The sequence below is a fragment of the Saccoglossus kowalevskii genome, chromosome 19, assembly GCF_978046115.1.
Source record: "Saccoglossus kowalevskii chromosome 19, keSacKowa6.1, whole genome shotgun sequence".
NCBI classification, from domain to species: domain Eukaryota; kingdom Metazoa; phylum Hemichordata; class Enteropneusta; family Harrimaniidae; genus Saccoglossus; species Saccoglossus kowalevskii.
The window spans coordinates 14,432,730-14,453,681 of record NC_140659.1 but is presented as its reverse complement, the minus strand read 5'-3'; the positions used below and the strand labels follow the sequence as shown (position 1 = coordinate 14,453,681).

At 31.8% G+C, this 20,952-nt stretch overlaps 1 protein-coding gene across 1 annotated transcript; it reads right to left on the bottom strand.

Moving 5' to 3' along the window:
• Positions 1 to 256: 256 nt before the first annotated feature.
• On the bottom strand, positions 257 to 19,398 carry LOC100369970 (C-Jun-amino-terminal kinase-interacting protein 2-like). The gene is made up of 12 exons (XM_078011359.2): positions 19,141 to 19,398; positions 16,457 to 16,593; positions 15,905 to 16,062; positions 14,152 to 14,284; positions 11,717 to 12,001; positions 8,985 to 9,245; positions 6,712 to 6,821; positions 5,947 to 6,060; positions 4,787 to 4,819; positions 4,156 to 4,277; positions 898 to 1,002; positions 257 to 520 (listed from the first exon to the last, which is right to left on the bottom strand). Exons 1-12 carry the CDS (start codon positions 19,179 to 19,181, stop codon positions 448 to 450), a joined length of 1,572 nt encoding a protein of 523 aa, XP_077867485.2. The 5' UTR covers positions 19,182 to 19,398; the 3' UTR covers positions 257 to 447.
• Positions 19,399 to 20,952: the final 1,554 nt, after the last annotated feature.

Here is a 20,952-nt window from a genome sequence, read left to right as displayed (position 1 = left end):
CTAAAATTGTTTAACAATGTCATTTTTATAAGTTGACAGCTATTTGCTGAGCTACCTACAGTTATGTGACATTGTGAATGCAAAGGCAATAAAAACTATTTTGTAATTTGCAGTCAGGTGATAAACTGTCCAGTTTTCTGCCAGGGTTCTGTTTGGTTTGAGGGTACTATAGGGTTAGAAATTACATGTATCTAAAAAAGAAAAAAATGTTTTTCCTTTTGCCAAATCCTCATTACAGCAACATTAGCAACAAACGTTTTATGGCATGTGATATCATATTTGTGTATTTTTCAAAAAAACACGAAACAATGATTCATAATGTTAATGTTGGTGGTGATGATAAATCATCCAACATCCCTACTTTTGCTTCAAAATGGAATAGTCGACAATACAAAACCAGGTGGGTTAATCTAAGATGATCTGAATGTAGGGATGGCAAGTAATCACTCATTCCATGTAAATGTCTTCAGTTGGGTTTGTGTATTCCAGAAACTCATCATAGAATCTTCGAAATGCTCTTCTGTATTGCGAAAAGGGAGACAGTAAAAAAAAAAATACTGTACATAATTATAAAAATTATTACAATTCCAAAAATAACAGATAAGACCATTGTTATGTTGCGAACTAAGCAAATCTATTAATAATAGAATGCGGAAATAAGAAAAAGCTCCCTCATTGGCACATAATTGAAATTCCTTTGTTTTATCAACAATTGATAAAATTTATACAATTTCTTCAGAAACTATACAGGAATTTGTATTCAATGAAATAAATCAACTGAATCATTCTTGAGAAAAGATATTCCGGATAGTGCTTTATCAGATATAAACACAACAGACAGCAAAACATTAAAGGGAACCCCAGTGATTGGATAGGTAAAATCTGTTGTTTACTTACCCTACAGACTCAGCCACTGGTTTTGATGAAGTGCCTTCTTCTGAAATATATACATGACAAGCAAATCTTCTTTCTGAAGGATGTTTGGTAATAAACCCAAAATATCTGCAAAAGTATAATATTATGAAAGAAATATTAGCATAATGATTCACAATTTCTATACTAGTTGTCTATAATTCAATAAAAAGTCTGGACATGTAAGTCCATAGAAAATGTGTAATTCCATAGAAAGTCTATATACACATATTTCAACAGAAGTCTATAATTCAATAAAAAGTCTGGACATGTAATTCTATAGAAAATGTATAATTCCATAGAAAGTCTATATACACATATTTCAACAGAAGTCAATAATTTAATAAAAAGTCTGGACATGTAATTCTATAGAAAATGTGTATTTCCATAGAAAATCTATATACACATATTTCAACAGAAGTCTATAATTCAATAAAAAGTCTGGACATGTAATTCTATGGAAAATGTATAATTCCATAGAAAGTCTATATACACATATTTTAACAGAAGTCTATAATTCAATAAAAAGTCTGGACATGTAATTCTATAGAAAATGTATAATTCCATAGAAAGTCTATATATACATATTTCAACAGAAGTCTATAATTCAATAAAAAGTCTGGACATGTAATTCTATAGAAAATGTATAATTCCATAGAAAGTCTATATACACATATTTCAACAGAAGTCTATAATCCAATAAAAAGTCTGGACATGTAATTCAATAGAAAATGTATAATTCCATAGAAAGTCTATATACACATATTTCAACAGAAGTCTATAATTCAATAAAAAGTCTGGACATGTAATTCTATAGAAAATGTATAATTCCATAGAAAGTCTATATACACATATTTCCACAGAAGTCTATAAAATTCAATAAAAAGTCTGGACATGGAATTCTATAGAAAATGTATAATTCCATAGAAAGTCTATATACACATATTTCCACAGAAGTCTATAAAATTCAATAAAAAGTCTGGACATGGAATTCTATAGAAAATGTATAATTCCATAGAAAGTCTATATACACATATTTCCACAGAAGTCTATAAAATTCAATAAAAAGTCTGGACATGTAATTCTATAGAAAACGTATAATTCCATAGAAAGTCTATATACACATATTTCAACAGAAGTCTATAATTCAATAAAAAGTCTGGACATGTAATTCTATAGAAAATGTATAATTCCATAGAAAGTCTATATACACATATTTCAACAGAAGTCTATAATTCAATAAAAAGTCTGGACATGTAATTCAATAGAAAATGTATAATTCCATAGAAAGTCTATATACACATATTTCAACAGAAGTCTATAATTCAATAAAAAGTCTGGACATGTAATTCAATAGAAAATGTATAATTCCATAGAAAGTCTATATACACATATTTCAACAGAAGTCTATAATTCAATAAAAAGTCTGGACATGTAATTCAATAGAAAATGTATAATTCCATAGAAAGTCTATATACACATATTTCAACAGAAGTCCATAATTCAATAAAAAGTCTGGACATGTAATTCTATAGAAAATGTATAATTCCATAGAAAGTCTATATACACATATTTCAACAGAAGTCTATAATTCAATAAAAAGTCTGGACATGTAATTCTATAGAAAATGTATAATTCCATAGAAAGTCCATATACACATATTTCCACAGAAGTCTATAAAATTCAATAAAAAGTCTGGACATGGAATTCTATAGAAAATGTATAATTCCATAGAAAGTCTATATACACATATTTCCACAGAAGTCTATAAAATTCAATAAAAAGTCTGGACATGTAATTCTATAGAAAACGTATAATTCCATAGAAAGTCTATATACACATATTTCAACAGAAGTCTATAATTCAATAAAAATTCTGGACATGTAATTCAATAGAAAATGTATAATTCCATAGAAAGTCTATATACACATATTTCAACAGAAGTCTATAATTCAATAAAAAGTCTGGACATGTAATTCTATAGAAAATGTATAATTCCATAGAAAGTCTATATACACATATTTCAACAGAAGTCTATAATTCAATAACAAGTCTGGACATGTAATTCTATAGAAAATGTATAATTCCATAGAAAGTCTATATACACATATTTCAACAGAAGTCTATAATTCAATAAAAAGTCTGGACATGTAATTCAATAGAAAATGTATAATTCCATAGAAAGTCTATATACACATATTTCCACAGAAGTCTATAAAATTCAATAAAAAGTCTGGACATGTAATTCTATAGAAAATGTATAATTCCATAGAAAGTCTATATACACATATTTCCACAGAAGTCTATAAAATTCAATAAAAAGTCTGGACATGTAATTCTATAGAAAACGTATAATTCCATAGAAAGTCTATATACACATATTTCAACAGAAGTCTATAATTGAATAAAAAGTCTGGACATGTAATTCTATAGAAAATGTATAATTCCATAGAAAGTATATCCACATGTAATTCTGACATTTCACCAAGAAATAAGTATACACCCTGCACACAATGAAGGAATGTTTTTTTCACTCGTGTTAAAAAAACACTGTTACAGAATATATCAATTTCTTTTAAAAGATGTATGCATTTCCATATATATACCCTACTCGACCGCGTTAGCGCCCAGGGTCCTCAACTCCTAAAATCAGGATTTTTTAGGGGTATATATATATATATATATATATATATATATATATATATATATATATATATATATATATATATATAAAGTCTTAACTCCTGATGAGTGAGGTACTCCATGTACCTTATGAAACAGTACTTTAGAGTGAACTTTACTCATGTAGTCGTGTCTTAATTTCTCTGTCCACGTATGTAAATTTGCTTCACAAACTCATCATTTAGTATCGAGCACTCTCACCTGGAATAATCGAATACCTTCCTATATATATATATATATATATATATATATATATATACACCGGTATATCAAATAGTATAACACAGATTCTATCTTACCTGTCATTTTTTGGATGATATCCACAGAAAGAAACATTTTTCAAAGAGAAAAAATGATCATGTTGTTTTTTACTTCCTTTCCCGAGTAGCTTGCCCATTTTTTTTCGTGTCTTAATTTCTCTGTCCACGTATGTAAATTTGCTTCACAAACTCATCATTTAGTATCGAGCACTCTCACCTGGAATAATCGACTACCTTCCTATATATATATATATATATATACACCAGTATATCAAATAGTATAACACAGATTCTATCTTACCTGTCATTTTTTGGATGATATCCACAGAAAGAAACATTTTTCAAAGAGAAAAAATGATCATGTTGTTTTTTACTTCCTTTCCCGAGTAGCTTGCCCATTTTTTTTCTAACAGAATCTTTTTTCTGAAAATAAAAAAAAAAAAAATGCTGATAAAAATAAAGTGTTCTGCTGAGCACAATGTAGAGATATTCTAGATAAAGAAATGTATGGCTGTGAAAGGATGATGATGTAATAAGTTGGAAATATCAGATGACATCACAAAAATAAGTGATTTAAAAGAAAATGCATCAAAACATGCATTTAAGTGGTCTACCCAAAATGTTTCACAAACATAAGTGGTCAACAAGAACGTTTCACAAACATAAGTGGTCAACAAGAACATTTCACTAACATAAGTGGTCTACCAGGAATGTTTCACAAACATAAGTGGTCTACAATAAAATTCTGCCATTTACTCTGTACATTGTTCTGCACATGGTCAACACATGTATTCACAAATATATAACTACTACAACAATAATAAATGCATTAAACTACTGTGCATGTATATGATTTAGCAATAATTATGAAGATTAATAAAAGTGAGAAACCTGAGGTGACAAACACGGAAATATCTAGGAAAAAGACTTACTTCAGAGTCAGAGTTTTCCTCCTCACCTCCAGACTAAGAGGAAAGTGGAAAAAAAGGATAAGATCAGAGAAAGAGAGAATCATGCATTCACCCGAAGTTAAAGACGATTCAGTGTCTAGCTACACCACTACAAAACACATGCGCATAAGTGTTCCATTTGAAGCACGAGAACAGCATACTATGTATGCCACATGCCACACATTTCATTAAATCACACCAGAATTCAATCACATAAACAGAGTTTCAATTCCTCTCATTTCATCAACATACAGTGTCCAATGATGAATAACACTGAGAAGTTTCCCATAATACCATCCATCAGAGGTCAGGTCTGTTATGTGTCCGTTTCTTATATGCTTGTTTCAGAAACGGAAAGTCCAATCAGTTTTTAAAAGAACTGACAGGAAGAAAACCACTCACTGTACTGATGAGGATACCAGTCTCCTTTAACATGCAAAGTTGACATTTATTTGACATTTAACACTCCCAGTCAATATAAGAATATATTGTTTTAAAAAAAGTTGAGACCACCATTTTTTTTTCGAGAGAGAATGATTGTTGTATTCTAGTGAATCATGGCTATTTTGGCAGCATTAAAACCCTATGGCAGAGTTCCTAAGGCAGAAATGTATACCATATCTAAAATTATAGACTGGTGATATCAGGTGAAAAATGTAAATAAGGTATTGTGACTGATGGGTTATCTTGAATTATTTAAATAATCTGAGTTTTAAAACGTAACAAGGCTATTTTTCTATATCATTGTGTTCTATGAAATTGTTCTAAAAATAGCAATTTTTGAAAGAATTTAGGATTTTTTTTCTTCAAAATATGATACTGTAACACACATGAGTATGAGTAGGTTTCTACATTAAGAAAAATTGTGCACACAAAACAGACACACCCCATCTGAGAGGGCAGCATTGTATAAAAACTATTAAACAGCATATTTTGTGGAAAAATTTATACCGGTACTATTTATAATTCATCAGTAAGCAGTCAGTCAAGTCGATGAAATCCAAATAAGGCTTTCTGATGTGATACAAACATCTTAACCACTGTACCATAGCAAGGTCACATAACACCCCATCCATCAACAAACACACACAGACCATTATCCTCGAAGAAAACTGATAAATTATGTTTTATATTCGACAAACCTGCACTATTTTAGGTTTTGATTGATCAGTCATTTTTATTCCTCGGTTACTAATCTCCATTAAGCAAAGTGTGGGGGGACTACTTGCAATAGTCATTCTCCTCGCTGTCACTATCTGTAATATTACATAAAAAAACAATATACAGTAGTGCAGGTATAGTGTATGATAATTATACAATAAACTGATCCAATATACCACTTTTGTAATCTAGCAATAAATGGAGCGTTTGTGTCATGAATGAAAGGTTAACTCTTGTCATATTATGCATAATAATTTTTTATCAGGCAATGTAAAATTACATCTATCTCTTCCAAAATTACGAAGAAATTCAAGAAATTTAGAATTTTGAAAATTTTAACAAGATTCAAAAATTTAAGGTCATTCACAGCATTATTATTGTTCTAATAGCAAATAAGTTTGCTATATTCTAAAGTGATGAACTTCTACACAAATAATCAAAGTTACCACGGTGAACAACACTTTCACTCATGGCATCTACTGTGATGGGTGTTTTGTATGGGATTTATTTTCACTGGTTTTTGATGAGTTGAATGTAAAATATAGGGAAATGGCGAAAATAACAAAAGTAAATTTCAAGTGAAAATAAAGTATTTTATAGTATATTGTTTTGGCATCACAGAAGAAAATTGTATTAGAAAAGAAATTCTGAAACATGGATATGAACTATTTTTATTTGCAGAGACAAAACTCTGCGATGATTATACACAGTTGGAAAAAATATATAGTGTTTCAAAACTGACGAACCTTTTGCATCGCTTTGCAAAGAATGTCATTTCCTTTATGTATTGGCACTTCGACAGAACCTAAAAACTTCATTAGGAATGTATCTAAGAAACACTTCTTACCATTTAGCCCTGGGAAATGGGAAAATCATGTTCAAGGGTGGTAGTCGCCACGCCACGTTGTGTTCAATATCGACGTACACAACGTGTGTAAAATACAGTGTTTGTTTACATGAAAATCGAACATGCGCCACGCAACGACCACCTCCCTTTGTTGTTATATATCTGATAAGGTCAATTAATTAGTGCATGTGTATCACAAGTTTGTGTCGGAAGTCACAGCAAAGTAACGCAGCCGGGTTTGATAACGCGGTTATCGTCAGCAAACTCATTTGATCTGTAACCATGTACATTCTACGATTATGTCAGTTCTATTTTTAGTAAGACTTAGTAATCAGATGCATGTAATTATAAGATTCTGTAAATCAACAAAGAGGATTAATTGTCAGATATCACAAGATAGGAAAAATTTAAAGCTTTAGGAAAAAGCTCCAACGTGCACTGAAGATACCCTGGGTGTGTCTACCACAGACTCAATGGGAAGGCCAATTCCACTGGCCGAGATTCATTCGCTAACGAATGCGACTTTGGGGGAATTTTGGTTAAGGTTCGCAGGTGCTTGTGTTCGACTGAGCCTGGTTGACACCAGGATAGCACATTTAAATTGCCATTTGATAGAGAGATGGCCACACAACCCTGTCATGTAGTCCCTAACATAAATATGACTTCTGTGGCAAAAATGCACTTGCAATTTGCACATACAAAAAAAAAACGTCAGGAGAGACAACAGTGACATTTAATGTACGGAACTGCCACCAGGCACAAAAAAACTATCATAAAAAAAAAAAAGATATTGAAAAAAGAATGTCATGTACAAAAAACCCACATTATTTATAATAAATTCAATATGACAAGAAATAAATTATAGACAATATGTACAGATATCTACCAGGGATTAATATCAAGCATGGTTTTGACATGTGTATATGACGACTGAATTTAAATCAAATTTGAGTGCACTAGACCATTCATTTTGAATTGTAATTTGTTTTACTTGTGGGACTATTCACACTGCATAATTTATAAATGTGCGCTATTTTACAAGCTACAAACTATAATATGCCGTTAATGACAAAAAATGTACTAGAGTTCATTAAAGAGATTTATATAGTCCTCTAACTTTAATTGAATCCTTGTAAACGCCATTAAATCTTTGATTGCCTAAGTTTGTCAGCTTTTACAAAATTAATCCAAAATACTGTATTTGCTCTATTAGTAACGCATCCACTTACTAGTATGTAAATTATATATGTGTGTCTACAGTCAAAATAAGTCGTCTGTCACAGTAACGCTGTCACAGTAACGCCACAAGTTACAGCGTGCCATAATTTTGCGGTATTTTACAGGGTATTTTCATCCTACAATATAAGGAAATGCGAATTCCAAATATGGAAAGATTACATGCGTAAGCATCCTCTAATAATAAAAACAAACATGGCTGCCACTAGGGTTTGACCTGACTCCACACAAAGAAGTTGGCTGATTCTGTTCTAAACTTTTTAGATTTCAGCATCCCATGATGTATCCTTGGATAGAAAATAATAAGGTTATTACGAAGATAGCTCAAAGTATGTACTCAGACAGTACGCTGTTGCATCAACCTCCGCTATGGTCAGTCGATACTCCTGCTGTACTGTCTTTGTGCATACTTTGAGGTATCCTCGTAATAAGCTCATATTATAATGATTCAGTATACATCCAAACTAATATTCAGTTTATATGTACATTTATTAGAGATGTGCTTCTAATAGAACAAATATGGTAATTGCTATCCATTTTTTTTAAAAAACATTTTGATCAAGATCTGTGACCAATGAGAAATTATGTCCATCAGGTTGAAAATACAAAGAATTAAATTATAGTAAAATACATGAAGACTTAAAAATCAATATTTTGGCCTGGAAATTTACGGTGTTCAGAGGGTTATATATTCAAAATGTGATAACTTCTAATTCATATTCTAAGTATATACTTTTAGAATATATATTTTGTGAAAATTCTATATAAGATCTGACATTTTTGTTTCTAAAAACACCACTGATGTTAAAACAAAAGCATCTATGAATCGCCATTATTAATGGGTAAAAACGGTCAGCTGGCGATGTGTTGACTTGCAAATGAGAGTACAGTGGAGACGCACACTTGGGTTACGCATATAATTAAAGTACACCTTACCTGGTTCACTTTCAGTATCCTCCGATATTTCCCGAACATAGACGCCCGGAAAACATCCCTCACAACCGTTTCGCAAGTTAACGCCCTCATACCAGAGGTCATCACACATATTCTCTACATATATAGGGTCACCAATATCAAGTTCAATTTCATCTTCATGCCTCGGTAGAAAACGAAACATCACTAAGTGTGTCTGTTGCTTGATTTCTCCATCGATGCACAGCGTTGCCAGGGTGAAGTCACTTTTCTTCTTGGGAGATTCTTAATGATAGAAATAAAATATGAAAGAAGTTAATTACCGGGGTATATTCAGGTTATTTTAATGGTAATATTGGGCTATCAACATATGATATTATTAGGATGTATAATTTCCAAATATGGAATTTTAAGTATTCATGCAAAAAAAACAAATAAAACAAATTTAATGTTTCAGGTAATGGCAGAGATTTTTATTTTTTTATTTTATTTTTTCCAATAAGTTGTGACAAACTCTGAGGTGTTTTTTTGAACTATAGGACGTAAATGGTAAATGTATTCCAAGATTACCATACCAAGAACATAGCTAATTTGCATACAAATGAATAATTTGGAGCTAATTTGCATACAATAAACATATAATTTTCTGCCAAAATATGGGGGTTACTGAATAAACTAAATTTATTTTCTTTGCCCTTAGCATCAATTAAAAAAATGTGTTGTCTTTGCGATGACTCTAATATTGAAATTAAAAAAATAAAATAGTAATATACTAAATTTACCTCTAACACTGTTAACTAAGGATGTGTTTTCAACCACTGATTATTCTAAAATAATGTATCTGAAACATTTGGATTTGACTAATCAATATACAATTAACATAATTCTGTTACTATAACAACAGACAGATAGTAACCATGACAACATACTAATCAATAGTTTTATAATGATTTACAAATTAAAATTTCAAATGTCTGATTGCATCATGGATTTAAGATAACATATTTTTTTTGCCGCAAACTCAATTTTTCAAAGTTTATTGGCCTTAAAGTAATGTTTTATTGCATACACTAATATCATCAATATATTACAAAATTATTTATAAAAGCATCAATATATTCCTAATCAAAAAATTCATTTTACAAATTCCCCTAAATGTTCTGCATATTTTTGACGGAAATACCACAGCCAAGATATATGCTTGGGCAAATATGTAATACTGCTGATGAAAGGTGATGAATGAAATAAGTCTTCGATTTATTTGTTGGCATTCTGAATTTTAACAATGAATTAAATATATGAAATGTTTGAACTATTATTCAAAGAAAGAAATCATGCTTATTTTCCACAGTGCATCTTGGATGTTAAAGGTACCGAGGGTATATCATTCCAATTTACCGCCTCCATTCCTATAGAGATGAATTTTTAAATGCATACGAATTAAACCCTGTGAGCAGAGGATGTGACAACAAAATTTCTTCTTTCAATATTCTCAATTTTAGCAATGTATTAAATATATAAAATGTTTGAAAAATTATTCAAAGAAAAAAAATGTTTATTTTTGACAGAGCATCATAAATGTTCAAGGTATATTGTTTTTTAACTGCCTTCGTCCCTGTACGAATTAAACCCTTCAAGCAGAGAAAGTGACAGCAAAAAGATTCTCCAAAGTGTGTGGGTGTAAATTTGGTTTCTATACTCAGTACATTTATATTGCATCAAGTGACTTACAGATAACCTTCGATGACATCATCAGTGTATATAAACCACCTAATTGACCAGAATCAGCTACATGTAACTAAGGTTAAAATCAATCCAATATTGTTTGCGAACAGTAATATGTGACAGTTGTGTCAACCACACAAGTATCTATCTAATAGATAATTTATAAGAAGTGTACCAGACACGCATACAATTTTAAAAATACATATGATAAGAATATTAATATTTAACTTGTGAATTTAGGCTTGAAAACTCAGTTGTCTGTTACAAATACTTGTACTGGAAATGCCAAGCCTTTTATATACATGTACCATCTTTGATGTTGGATTCAAATTTGTATCACAACTTATAGACAAATTTTTTTTGTTTTGTTTTTCACATAATAAAATTGCAATTATGAAAACATTATGACACAAAATTATATTTGGGAATTACAAATCATTTACACTCAAATATGAGTATGTTTATGTCACGAATAAATATATTAAATAACAATAATTTGGATATATTAGTACCAGTATAGCAACATATTACAGAATAAACTGTCTATAGAATTTACTGTCAAATATGTTTTTTTAGCTAGCTATTTTAGCTAATTTAGCTACTTTGTGATATTGCTAATTCAATGTCACTAATTTAAAATAAAGTATATTTTAACAATGAGATTGTTGGCACTTTAGCTAATTTAAGATTCTCTTAATTCATGCATCGAGTCAAATTCGCTAAATTGGCATAAAGTTATTTTTACAATACATGTAGTTTGTAAGAGTTTGTAACAGAATTTACAAAACAACTATTGATTACTAAGACAGTAGGACTTTGATGGATAAGTGCAAGGCATTCAAATGTTCATCAATAATAAGATCAAGTAAAAACTTATACATATTGACATCACTGTGACACTATATAGAGGTTTCTATTACTATTCCATACGAATAATCAGTATGAATTTATTTTTAGAGAAAACCTACAATTTTCTCCATGAACTGTGATAACTTCAGAATAACAACTGCTATAAATTACTGGTAACTTACCAGTAGTTGGAGCAACATCGGATTTATTAAATAAATTCTTCAACTTTGCTGTTTTGCTGGATTTCTCTTCGTTGATCGAGTCTTCAAGGAGCAACAAGTTACCGGCTGACAGCATGGGTCGATTTTCTCTACTAATGGAATCAAAATGAAATCCTGGGGATTCGGTTGGAATTATGGTGACTGTAGGAGGGCACTGTTCTGGTGAGTATCCATACTCTTCTTCTTTCTTGGTATCTTCTTCTGTCTTGGCTTTCTCGGCTTGTTCTATTTCATTTTGTAAATTACCTAATGAGAGTGAGGTTCAAGATAATAAATGAAGGGAACAACAATGACAATGATGACAGAGAATGCATACTTTTCATTTTTGATATGTGATAAATGTATAATATTGGAGATAATAGTGCTGTTGATTTACATAATCTAACAGCTTTACCAGACTTTATGGGCAATCGAGCTGAAACAGACTTCGATAATATCACTTCTTTACCAAAAATGACAAAGATATTCACTAATATAAATAAAACAAGCCTGATAGAAGTATACAAAGGTTGCTACATATTAAGGTAGAGATGCAGTTTATTTGGCTTGCTTTTTAATTGAGTAATTAGACAATGAAGATGGTATTATATATCCAACATGTTATATATTTTCTGAAAGCTTATTATACAAACTTTGTAAAACTTGTCTTTATTTTAAATATCCAGAATGCGTTTTTGATTTTGGGTCAAAAATATGCTTTTTTGGACAAAAGTGGTTTAAAAAAAATTAGCTTAAAAACTTCAAGTCCGTTTGTGGGTAAAATTACATCACTGGATACCTTGGTATACTACTAATTCAAATGCGTCCACTCATTCCTCTAACGGCTTTCAAAGTCGCACAGCATGACCTCAAAGTTCACTCTTTTCTATTTTTGCATAATTTATATATCCATGTTAATTGCGGACTTGTTATTTTTGTTCCACTCGCCGTAATAAACTGTCCGGACGCATTTTGAAGGGGGAACACCTTGTCAATAATGTGTGAAATTTTCGAGGCAATTGGCCAAAGCGTCTATCAGCTATTTTAAATTAAAACCCAAGAATTCACCAAAAATAGAAGACGAGAAAAAGGCTAATTTGCATATTTGCGCGTTAAACCGGGAATTACTGCTTTGTCATACTTTGTCATACTTTCTAGACTATTGAAATTGAAAGTTAATGTATAGACATAGACATTTTATGTAAAATCGTTGGATCAGAACAACTGCTCTTGAATATATAAATCAGAAACACGTCATTCATACCAGTGTTTTGGTGGGGTCGGTAAAAACACGTGTCAATGCCCAGTAAACATTACGTCATCTCATGAATTATTAAACAGGGGGCGGTCCTAGGAAGGTGACTTTTTATCACGATCAAAACATCATGGCTTCTCTTCGATGTATTTTCAATAAAAAATCCACGAGTATTTCAGAGCCTGTGGTTTACCATGAAGAGTACAAAGTGGGATATTAAATTATTTATCCTCGATGATTTTTATGTAGTATTGAGAACCAACTCCAGGAAGCGAACGCACAATAATGAATAATCGCGTAATCCTAGAATCGAAACGCGAGGCACAGAAGTTTTGTTCAGCGTTTCCAATCCTATTTTTCCCACTGCAACATATTTGTTAAAAGAAATATTTGAATTCTGTTCGTTTTTTAAGAAGGCAATTTTTTTATTTTTTCCATTTTGGTAACGCCTTATTCAGGGATTTTCTAAGACAGTCGCATACAATCAGCGCACGGATGTACGTACAAAACATGCTTTTATACTACCGGCGACGGTCGCCTGCAAGAAGAGAGCTCCAGCTCCTAACGTACAAGTTTTAAAATTTCGACCAGTTTTAAATGATTTGTGTTGGAAATTTGACATGTTTTAAGAGTGCAAAATTAAGGTGCATTTTCGAGCGGTCGAATTTTTCTGAATAGAAATCAGCAAATGAAAAAAATAGGAGTGCTAAACAGTGTGTTCGTTAGTTTAAAACAAAATGGAATGTCCGTCAAATTGACGTAAACTTCCCCATTTTTCACGGAAAAAGCAAAGGTCGTGGCCGAGTTGCAGGCTAAAAAACTCAAAAATCAAAACAAAATCATCAATCAGTAAGTATTATGACAAGGAAAACAAAACATCAGACGCGGAGAAGCGGTCAGCGCGTCAAAAGTTTGTATCTTCCCGACCCAGTGCAATATATCCGGTTAGAATCAAAGCTCACGTGTCCCTTATTTTTGGGACCAGATTCTGCCGTAAATTGTGCTATTAATCTTCAAGAAATTTAAAAAAAAATTTTTTTTTACTGAAAATGACAAAAATATTCACTAAAAATTGTGGGGCTATATGTGAATTCATGTAGTGGGGCTATAGTGAATTTCATGTAAATTCAGGTACTAAGGCTACATATGAAATCTTCTTTACCTTCAGCGGGGGGTACTGGAATTGCTGGTAGTTTTCTACCATTTCCTCTTTTCTGACTAGACGAGGAGGAAGACGATGACGACAATGATGACACTGATGGTGCTTTTTCCTCATTCCCTCCAATATAGAATTTCTGAATAAATAAAATGAAAAGAACATAAATAAATTATGTATTCTAACATGTGATCAATGTCACAAGCAATAGAGACTTTTATTTCAATCCCAGTAGAATAAAAAAAAAAAACTACACCAAAAGCTCCATCAGTTTGACTGCACTAGTAGTTTGGTCCATGCCCATCATTGAAAAAATAATTATCATATTTTCTCTATAAGCGCTGCATCTCTAATAGAAAGGTACAAAAACCAAAAATGTTATCCCGGATAATTAATTGTCTCAAATCAAAGGGTGTGTCATTAAAATCAAGTTATTTTACAAGATTGGGGATATGTTTTTTATGACCATATAATTCAGATTTATTTAAGGTTGCCTAAAAGAAACTTGTTCAATTTGTAGTTGATGCAAAAAGTGGATGATATCACGCCAGAAATAACACACTTGCATTGATTGACAACATGAAATTGTCGCTGAAACATCTTGTGAGATTGTGAGCTTGTAGCATTAATTTCCTTAAGGCCAAACAAAAAATTGTTTTGTTGCCCTCAGTGCCCGACCGAAAAATATGATATATCGGGTCGCGTTTTTTTTAATAGGCTAAACTCACCATTTTAAGCAGTAAAAAAGTGTTTCCTCTAAAAATTAAAGATCCCGGACCGTTGTTTGAACCTCAGAGTCCCTGTAAGTGGCGACTTTGAACCTCTGGTTGATCTGTATTTCTCCGACATGTTCCGAATACTATGAAGTATTGGCTATTTACGATATTCTTAGTTTTCAGGAATTTGAAAAAAAAAAAGAAAATCCGACCGACCGACCCAATTTATAAATTTTTCGACCTGAGGGCAACCAACATAAGTTTGTTTGTTTTTTGGTCTAATTTATTAATTTAAGTTTAGATCATAGCCAAAAATATAGATAGACAAGACTAGAAATCGAGCTATGATCATCAGCAGTATTAACATTGACTCAGCCATACAGATATCATAATTACTATTTCTTTAAATACAACTTTTTTCACACGAAAAAACACTGATCAATGAGAACTTATGTCCATTTTGTCCAAAAATTAAGAAATTCTAGTAAAATTTATCAAAAGTTACACGCAAAATGTTGGCAGAAAAACGTGGTTATAATAATAGGGGCCTAAACAAAAAAAATTTTATGGTCCATTTATATCAAGAAATCAATTCTGCGAGTGAATTTTTTTTCTGAAATGGAATTAAATTTATTATTTTTCCCAAAAACTAAATTTCTCTGATTTTCTTCTAAAATTCAGAAAAAAATGGAAAAAAAAAAATGAAGTTGTGATGCATACATCCTTAAGTGTGTAGTTATCAGAAACTAAAATCATGTCTATGAATTTCTCAAGCATGTTGTCAATTTGAGGATTCAGCAGACTGTTGAATTGACCAATCAGGGATTCGTAATTTTGACCAATCAAAAGTGACTTTAATTATCCAATCATTATTGAGATTAAGTTTCCCCATCACCATCTGAAGGTCATTTTCCCCTATATTAATCCATGTAAAATCTGTGTTTATCAGAAGTTTTGTTGCCTACATCTAATAAACATTGTTGTTTTTACACTACGATTGTGCCTGTTTTTGGTGACTGATGTCAATCTGCTTTCACACTTACCTTATCAGTCTTGGATTCATCTTTCAATATATTCAATATCTGTTTTGGTACGGGTTCACTGAATTCATCATCGTTGTCCAAAATATCCAATTTAACCATATCAGCCTTAAGTTGGGTTGTGACTGACTGACTCTTTGGGGAATACCTTTTGTGTTCAGCTGAAACAAACAAATTACCACTGTGGATTAAATTACAGATTCACATACTGAGAAGCACTCATAATTTAGTTACATATTAACCAAATTAAAGATGGTTGCTGCTTATACAACAAGAGTTCTGATTGGATACTCAATCTGGGAAAATATTTTTTAGGAAATGATTTTTTAGCACAGGCTTCTGGTATGTTAAGAATATTTTTTTAAACACTAAAGAGAAGTAAATTCTACTGATTAATATTTTTAAAAAGTGGGTATGAACAGAGAAAAACCAAACTACCAGTAAATGAGAAGAAGTATAAATTGTACCCGTTTTTTATTTATACGTGTGACAGTCTCATTTTTAAAATCATAATACAGTCTAAATTTCAAATAAAAGTCAACAAAATCAACTTACGTGTCATTTTGAATTTATCATTATTAAATCCAACATCCAAGATTTCAGTTTCAATCACGGATTTATTCGCAAAGTCGTTGGTATCGTACAAGATGTCTTCACTTTGAAAATTATCAAGACTGATATCATGAATTAATCTGAAAATTGAAAAAAAAAAAAAAATAATAAAAGCTAAAATTTTTATTATTTCACACAAGTATACGTTGACACAATGTGACCTTCAAGAGAGTGGAGCAGAATGGTCTTTAAATAACTTTACATATGAATAATATGATAATATGAGGTTATTACGAGAATACCTCGAAGAATGCACGAAGACAGTACAGCTGGAGTATCGACCGACGCGCACTGTCTGAGTGCATACTTTGAGGTATTTTCGTAATAACCTTATTAATGTACATCTTTTCCTTCCAATGATACATCATGGGAATGCCGAAATCCAAAAACTTTAGAACAGAATCAGCGAACTTCTGTGTGGAGTCCGATCAAACCCTGATGGCAGCCATGTTTGTTTTTATTATTAGAGGACGCTTACGTGCATAATCATTCCATATTTGGAATTCGCATTTCCATATATGGTAGGATGAAAATACCCTGTAAAATACCGCAAAATTACAGCACACTGTAACTTATGGTGTTACGGTGACAGATGTATAATAATAAGACATATGCATGCCCTTCAAAAGGTAACATCCTGGTCTCTTTTGGGTACAAACTTAGTATAAATTACAATTTATTATTATTATTTATTAAGCATCAATGAATTATCAATGACAAAATTCTTGAATGAGCTTTAATTATATAAACAAGTATTATGTAACAGAATAAATGAGTTTCGAAAGGTATTCTAAAAACTACAGTAAATTTCAGAAAGCCATGAATGTTCAAAAAAAGGTTGAAATCAACTTGACCAATCAGAATGCCCTAAATGAATATCACGTATATAAAATTCCAAAATGTTCAGTATAATTTCCAAGCTAATTATAATGAATTTGTTTTACGTACTGTCTCTACTATTTGAAATAAACGTCTCTGAATGATTGATTTGAGGAGTTTTTAATGTTTCACGTAAATCCACCACGATTGAGTAAAAAGCACAAAAAATTGTGGGAAAGGCTTTTCTGATGAAAACTTCCGATTGGAATTTGTGAGAATTAATCTTTAATCACATTAGGAGTGCATTCAATTAGGATTCGACCATTTGAAATCATGGGGGTGGTTGGAAGATTTGTTTAAAAGAAATTACAAGTTGGACACAAAGAGAAAAAAAAATTGCATGCGAAGTGTTGCTGGAAAAAGAAGTTTGCACATTCGAAAAATGTACAGATAAGACAACGTGAAAACAAATTTGCATCGGTCACACACATTCAGCCACCCCCCCCATGATTTCAAATGTTTGATCCCTTATCTAGTCGGAGTTCCCCTAACTATACCAGTGCCGTAAAACAGACAGTAAAACTTTGAAATTGAAATACTAACAACAAAAAATTAATTTCAGGATATGATATTAAAAGCAATGTTGAAAAAAGAGGGACATCAAAAACATTTTCAAAAAAAGTTAAAAAAAAAAGAATATACAAAATGTATATATATACAATGTATATATATATAAACTACATTAAGTTTGTTAAGTTGAGTGGAATGTAGATTATATATCGGCATCTGATTACAAGATGATTGACAACAAAATCTTGTCACTCGTTTGTAATTTTGTTTGGAACTTTAAAAGTGACTGAACCAAATGTTAGAACACAGCTGCTTTACACACACCTGTACTGTTCCATCTGTACTACAGTCACTATTCTATCAGTCTCATGAATATACTAAATACTTTGCTGCATGCAATTCTAATAATATTTTATATAAAAAACAAAACATTCATGCCTACATGGAATTCATTGTATTAGATAATATTTAAGTTTTTTTTTTTTTTTACACCCAACATATTATTATCAATAGATGACTTATGAAATACGTAATCATACATGTTTCTGACAGTAAATATTGTAACTCCATTATCACCAGTTTTATATTTGATTGTGAGCAGGCTTCTATTTCAACACTAATTTCAAATCTACTTTCAAATTATACTTTATATGTTTATACTTAACAGTCGCAATAAATGGAAACACTAATAAATAGAATTAATTTCTCAAAATGTGTTTACTCGGATCTATTCAGTTAATAATTTAATTTATTAATTAATGATGAATGCAAAATAACAGAAGGCAGTTCACAATATCCCCGGTATATTCATTCAAACACATGCACATACTTAATGTAGAGACTGCCATTTTTAAAAGCCAAACGGGAGAAGCAACGAAAATCCTCTTCAGTTTGTGAAAATATCGCATAATTTGGAAAAAAATCAATAACACATGTTTATTATTTTCCCCTATCTCATGGCAAAGTGTAATCTTGTTCATTATATGCATTAATTAAGTTCAAAGATACTAGTTTCAGTCCACCTTGCCGGGGGCGTCAGCTGTAACGCTGTATAATGTGTGTTTATTTATCAGGGACGCGCCATAAACAAATATAATAGACAAGTCCGAGTCGATCGGTTGATATTACAATGGCGATGAGCCACATATAAAAATAAAACAAGATTCGGAGAAAATTACTGAAAGCTCGTGGTACAAATTATTTCATTCTGATACGAAGAGAAAAAAAAACTCGCCTACCTATATGAATTGATATCGGAATTATATTTGCCATCCGCCATTTTGAATATTATGGCATAAAACAAAGCGGAGATCCCCACGGTTAGGAATATTGCCGATGATTGATGAAACCGTTCAGTGAAATATATAATGTTCCTGGGAGTCCTGTGACCGCCGTGACAGACAAATTAACTAAACCATTAGGAACCTCTTTGGAGCTATCACATCAGATCATGCTCCCGACGTATTGCAGTTCTGTGATCGAAAGTGATCTAAGCCCCCAACGTCAACATCCGGAGAGGAATGCCGCTCTGCGAATATGAGAAATCATACAGGTTGTTGAACTGATGTCGGGGACGCATAAAAGGGATTTGCAATGGAGGGAAGGGGTGCCTGGCGCCGTTTCAAGTTAGGCACGTTTTGTTGATAATATTCACATTAGACAATAAATATTAACTCGTTGTACGTGTCCAACATATCCTAGACCCGTATTTAACAATGTTGGCAGTACAGACTGTAAAATTATATACAAAATATAAGTTTCCGGTGAAATTGAAATTGCATTTTGATCACAAGTAGGTGAAGTTTTTGGCGTTTGCTGGAGTGGGGTGAGCGCTACTATTCTGGAAAAATAATGATAGTGATGTTCCGCCGTTACTGAGTCCCATACGTCTTACAAGAAAGACAGAAAAGGGAACCCCTCTTCGGAACAGTTTGCCATGAATGAATACCCCTTCTCATACTTGGATCATGAATTACGTGAGCGGGTTTCTGCCAGAATTAACGAGCGTTATGATTTGAACGATGCTTTTACGCGATTTTTGATTTTTATATTTATGATTTTAGTATGTTAAAACTATATAACCCTTTCCAGATATATTTACTCAAAAATTGCCCGTCTCATTGCCGGCCTATGTTTGTTACAATATTTTCTTATTGGGTAACTGAACACAAATGAGCCGAGTCGGAGAATTTTCAATAAGCGGTGTGTAACGCAAGACTCAAAGAACGTAAGTACTCGATGATAAACAAAGTGTTCCCAATGTTTATATGGAAACGAAATGCTGGGTACACATATTACGTACGGTAACCGAATGATGAAAATGACATTGCACGCTACCTCAATAACATACTGGTAGCATTACGACTGTCGTGAATTGGACCAATGTACGTTTTAGACGTATTATGGAGATATGCATACGTTATGACGTCATCGTGACATGGGACTCATGATATCGACAACAGTACAGATATAACAAATTGATAACTTGCCTTGATAGTCTATTCACCAGCACTGGCAGTGTTCATTGCCCCCCCCTCCCCAATTAGAACAACTTAACCGGCACTGTTGTACAAATTTGACAAACCGCCCGTATCACGGGTTTACATATCGTATTCACTTTACCATTATTTGTTTTCTTTCGTATGCGGAAGTGTCCCGAGAAATGAATTCGAAAATATTGCTAAATTTTGGTAGTTCGCTTTGATCACGGTGTTTACGTAACCGTGCGTTGATGGACTCGTCTTACTCTCCTTCAAAAGTGGCAACAAAAATTGAAGGGGAACATGTTTTAAAAAATGAGAAAATTCTGTATAAGTTAAAACACACTTGTTTATTCGCTTTCATGTAATATGTACATTATTAATTTCAATAGTACGCAGTGTTTTGTTTTTTTAATTTTGTAAAAAAATGTAAATACAAAGAATTTTTTTTAGTAAAATACGTACGTAGACTTATCAAATCAATATATCTATCACGTGATGGACTGGGCAGCTTACAAACATACACAGTATTACTTATATATAACACATGGCTTACGTCATGACTAAGAT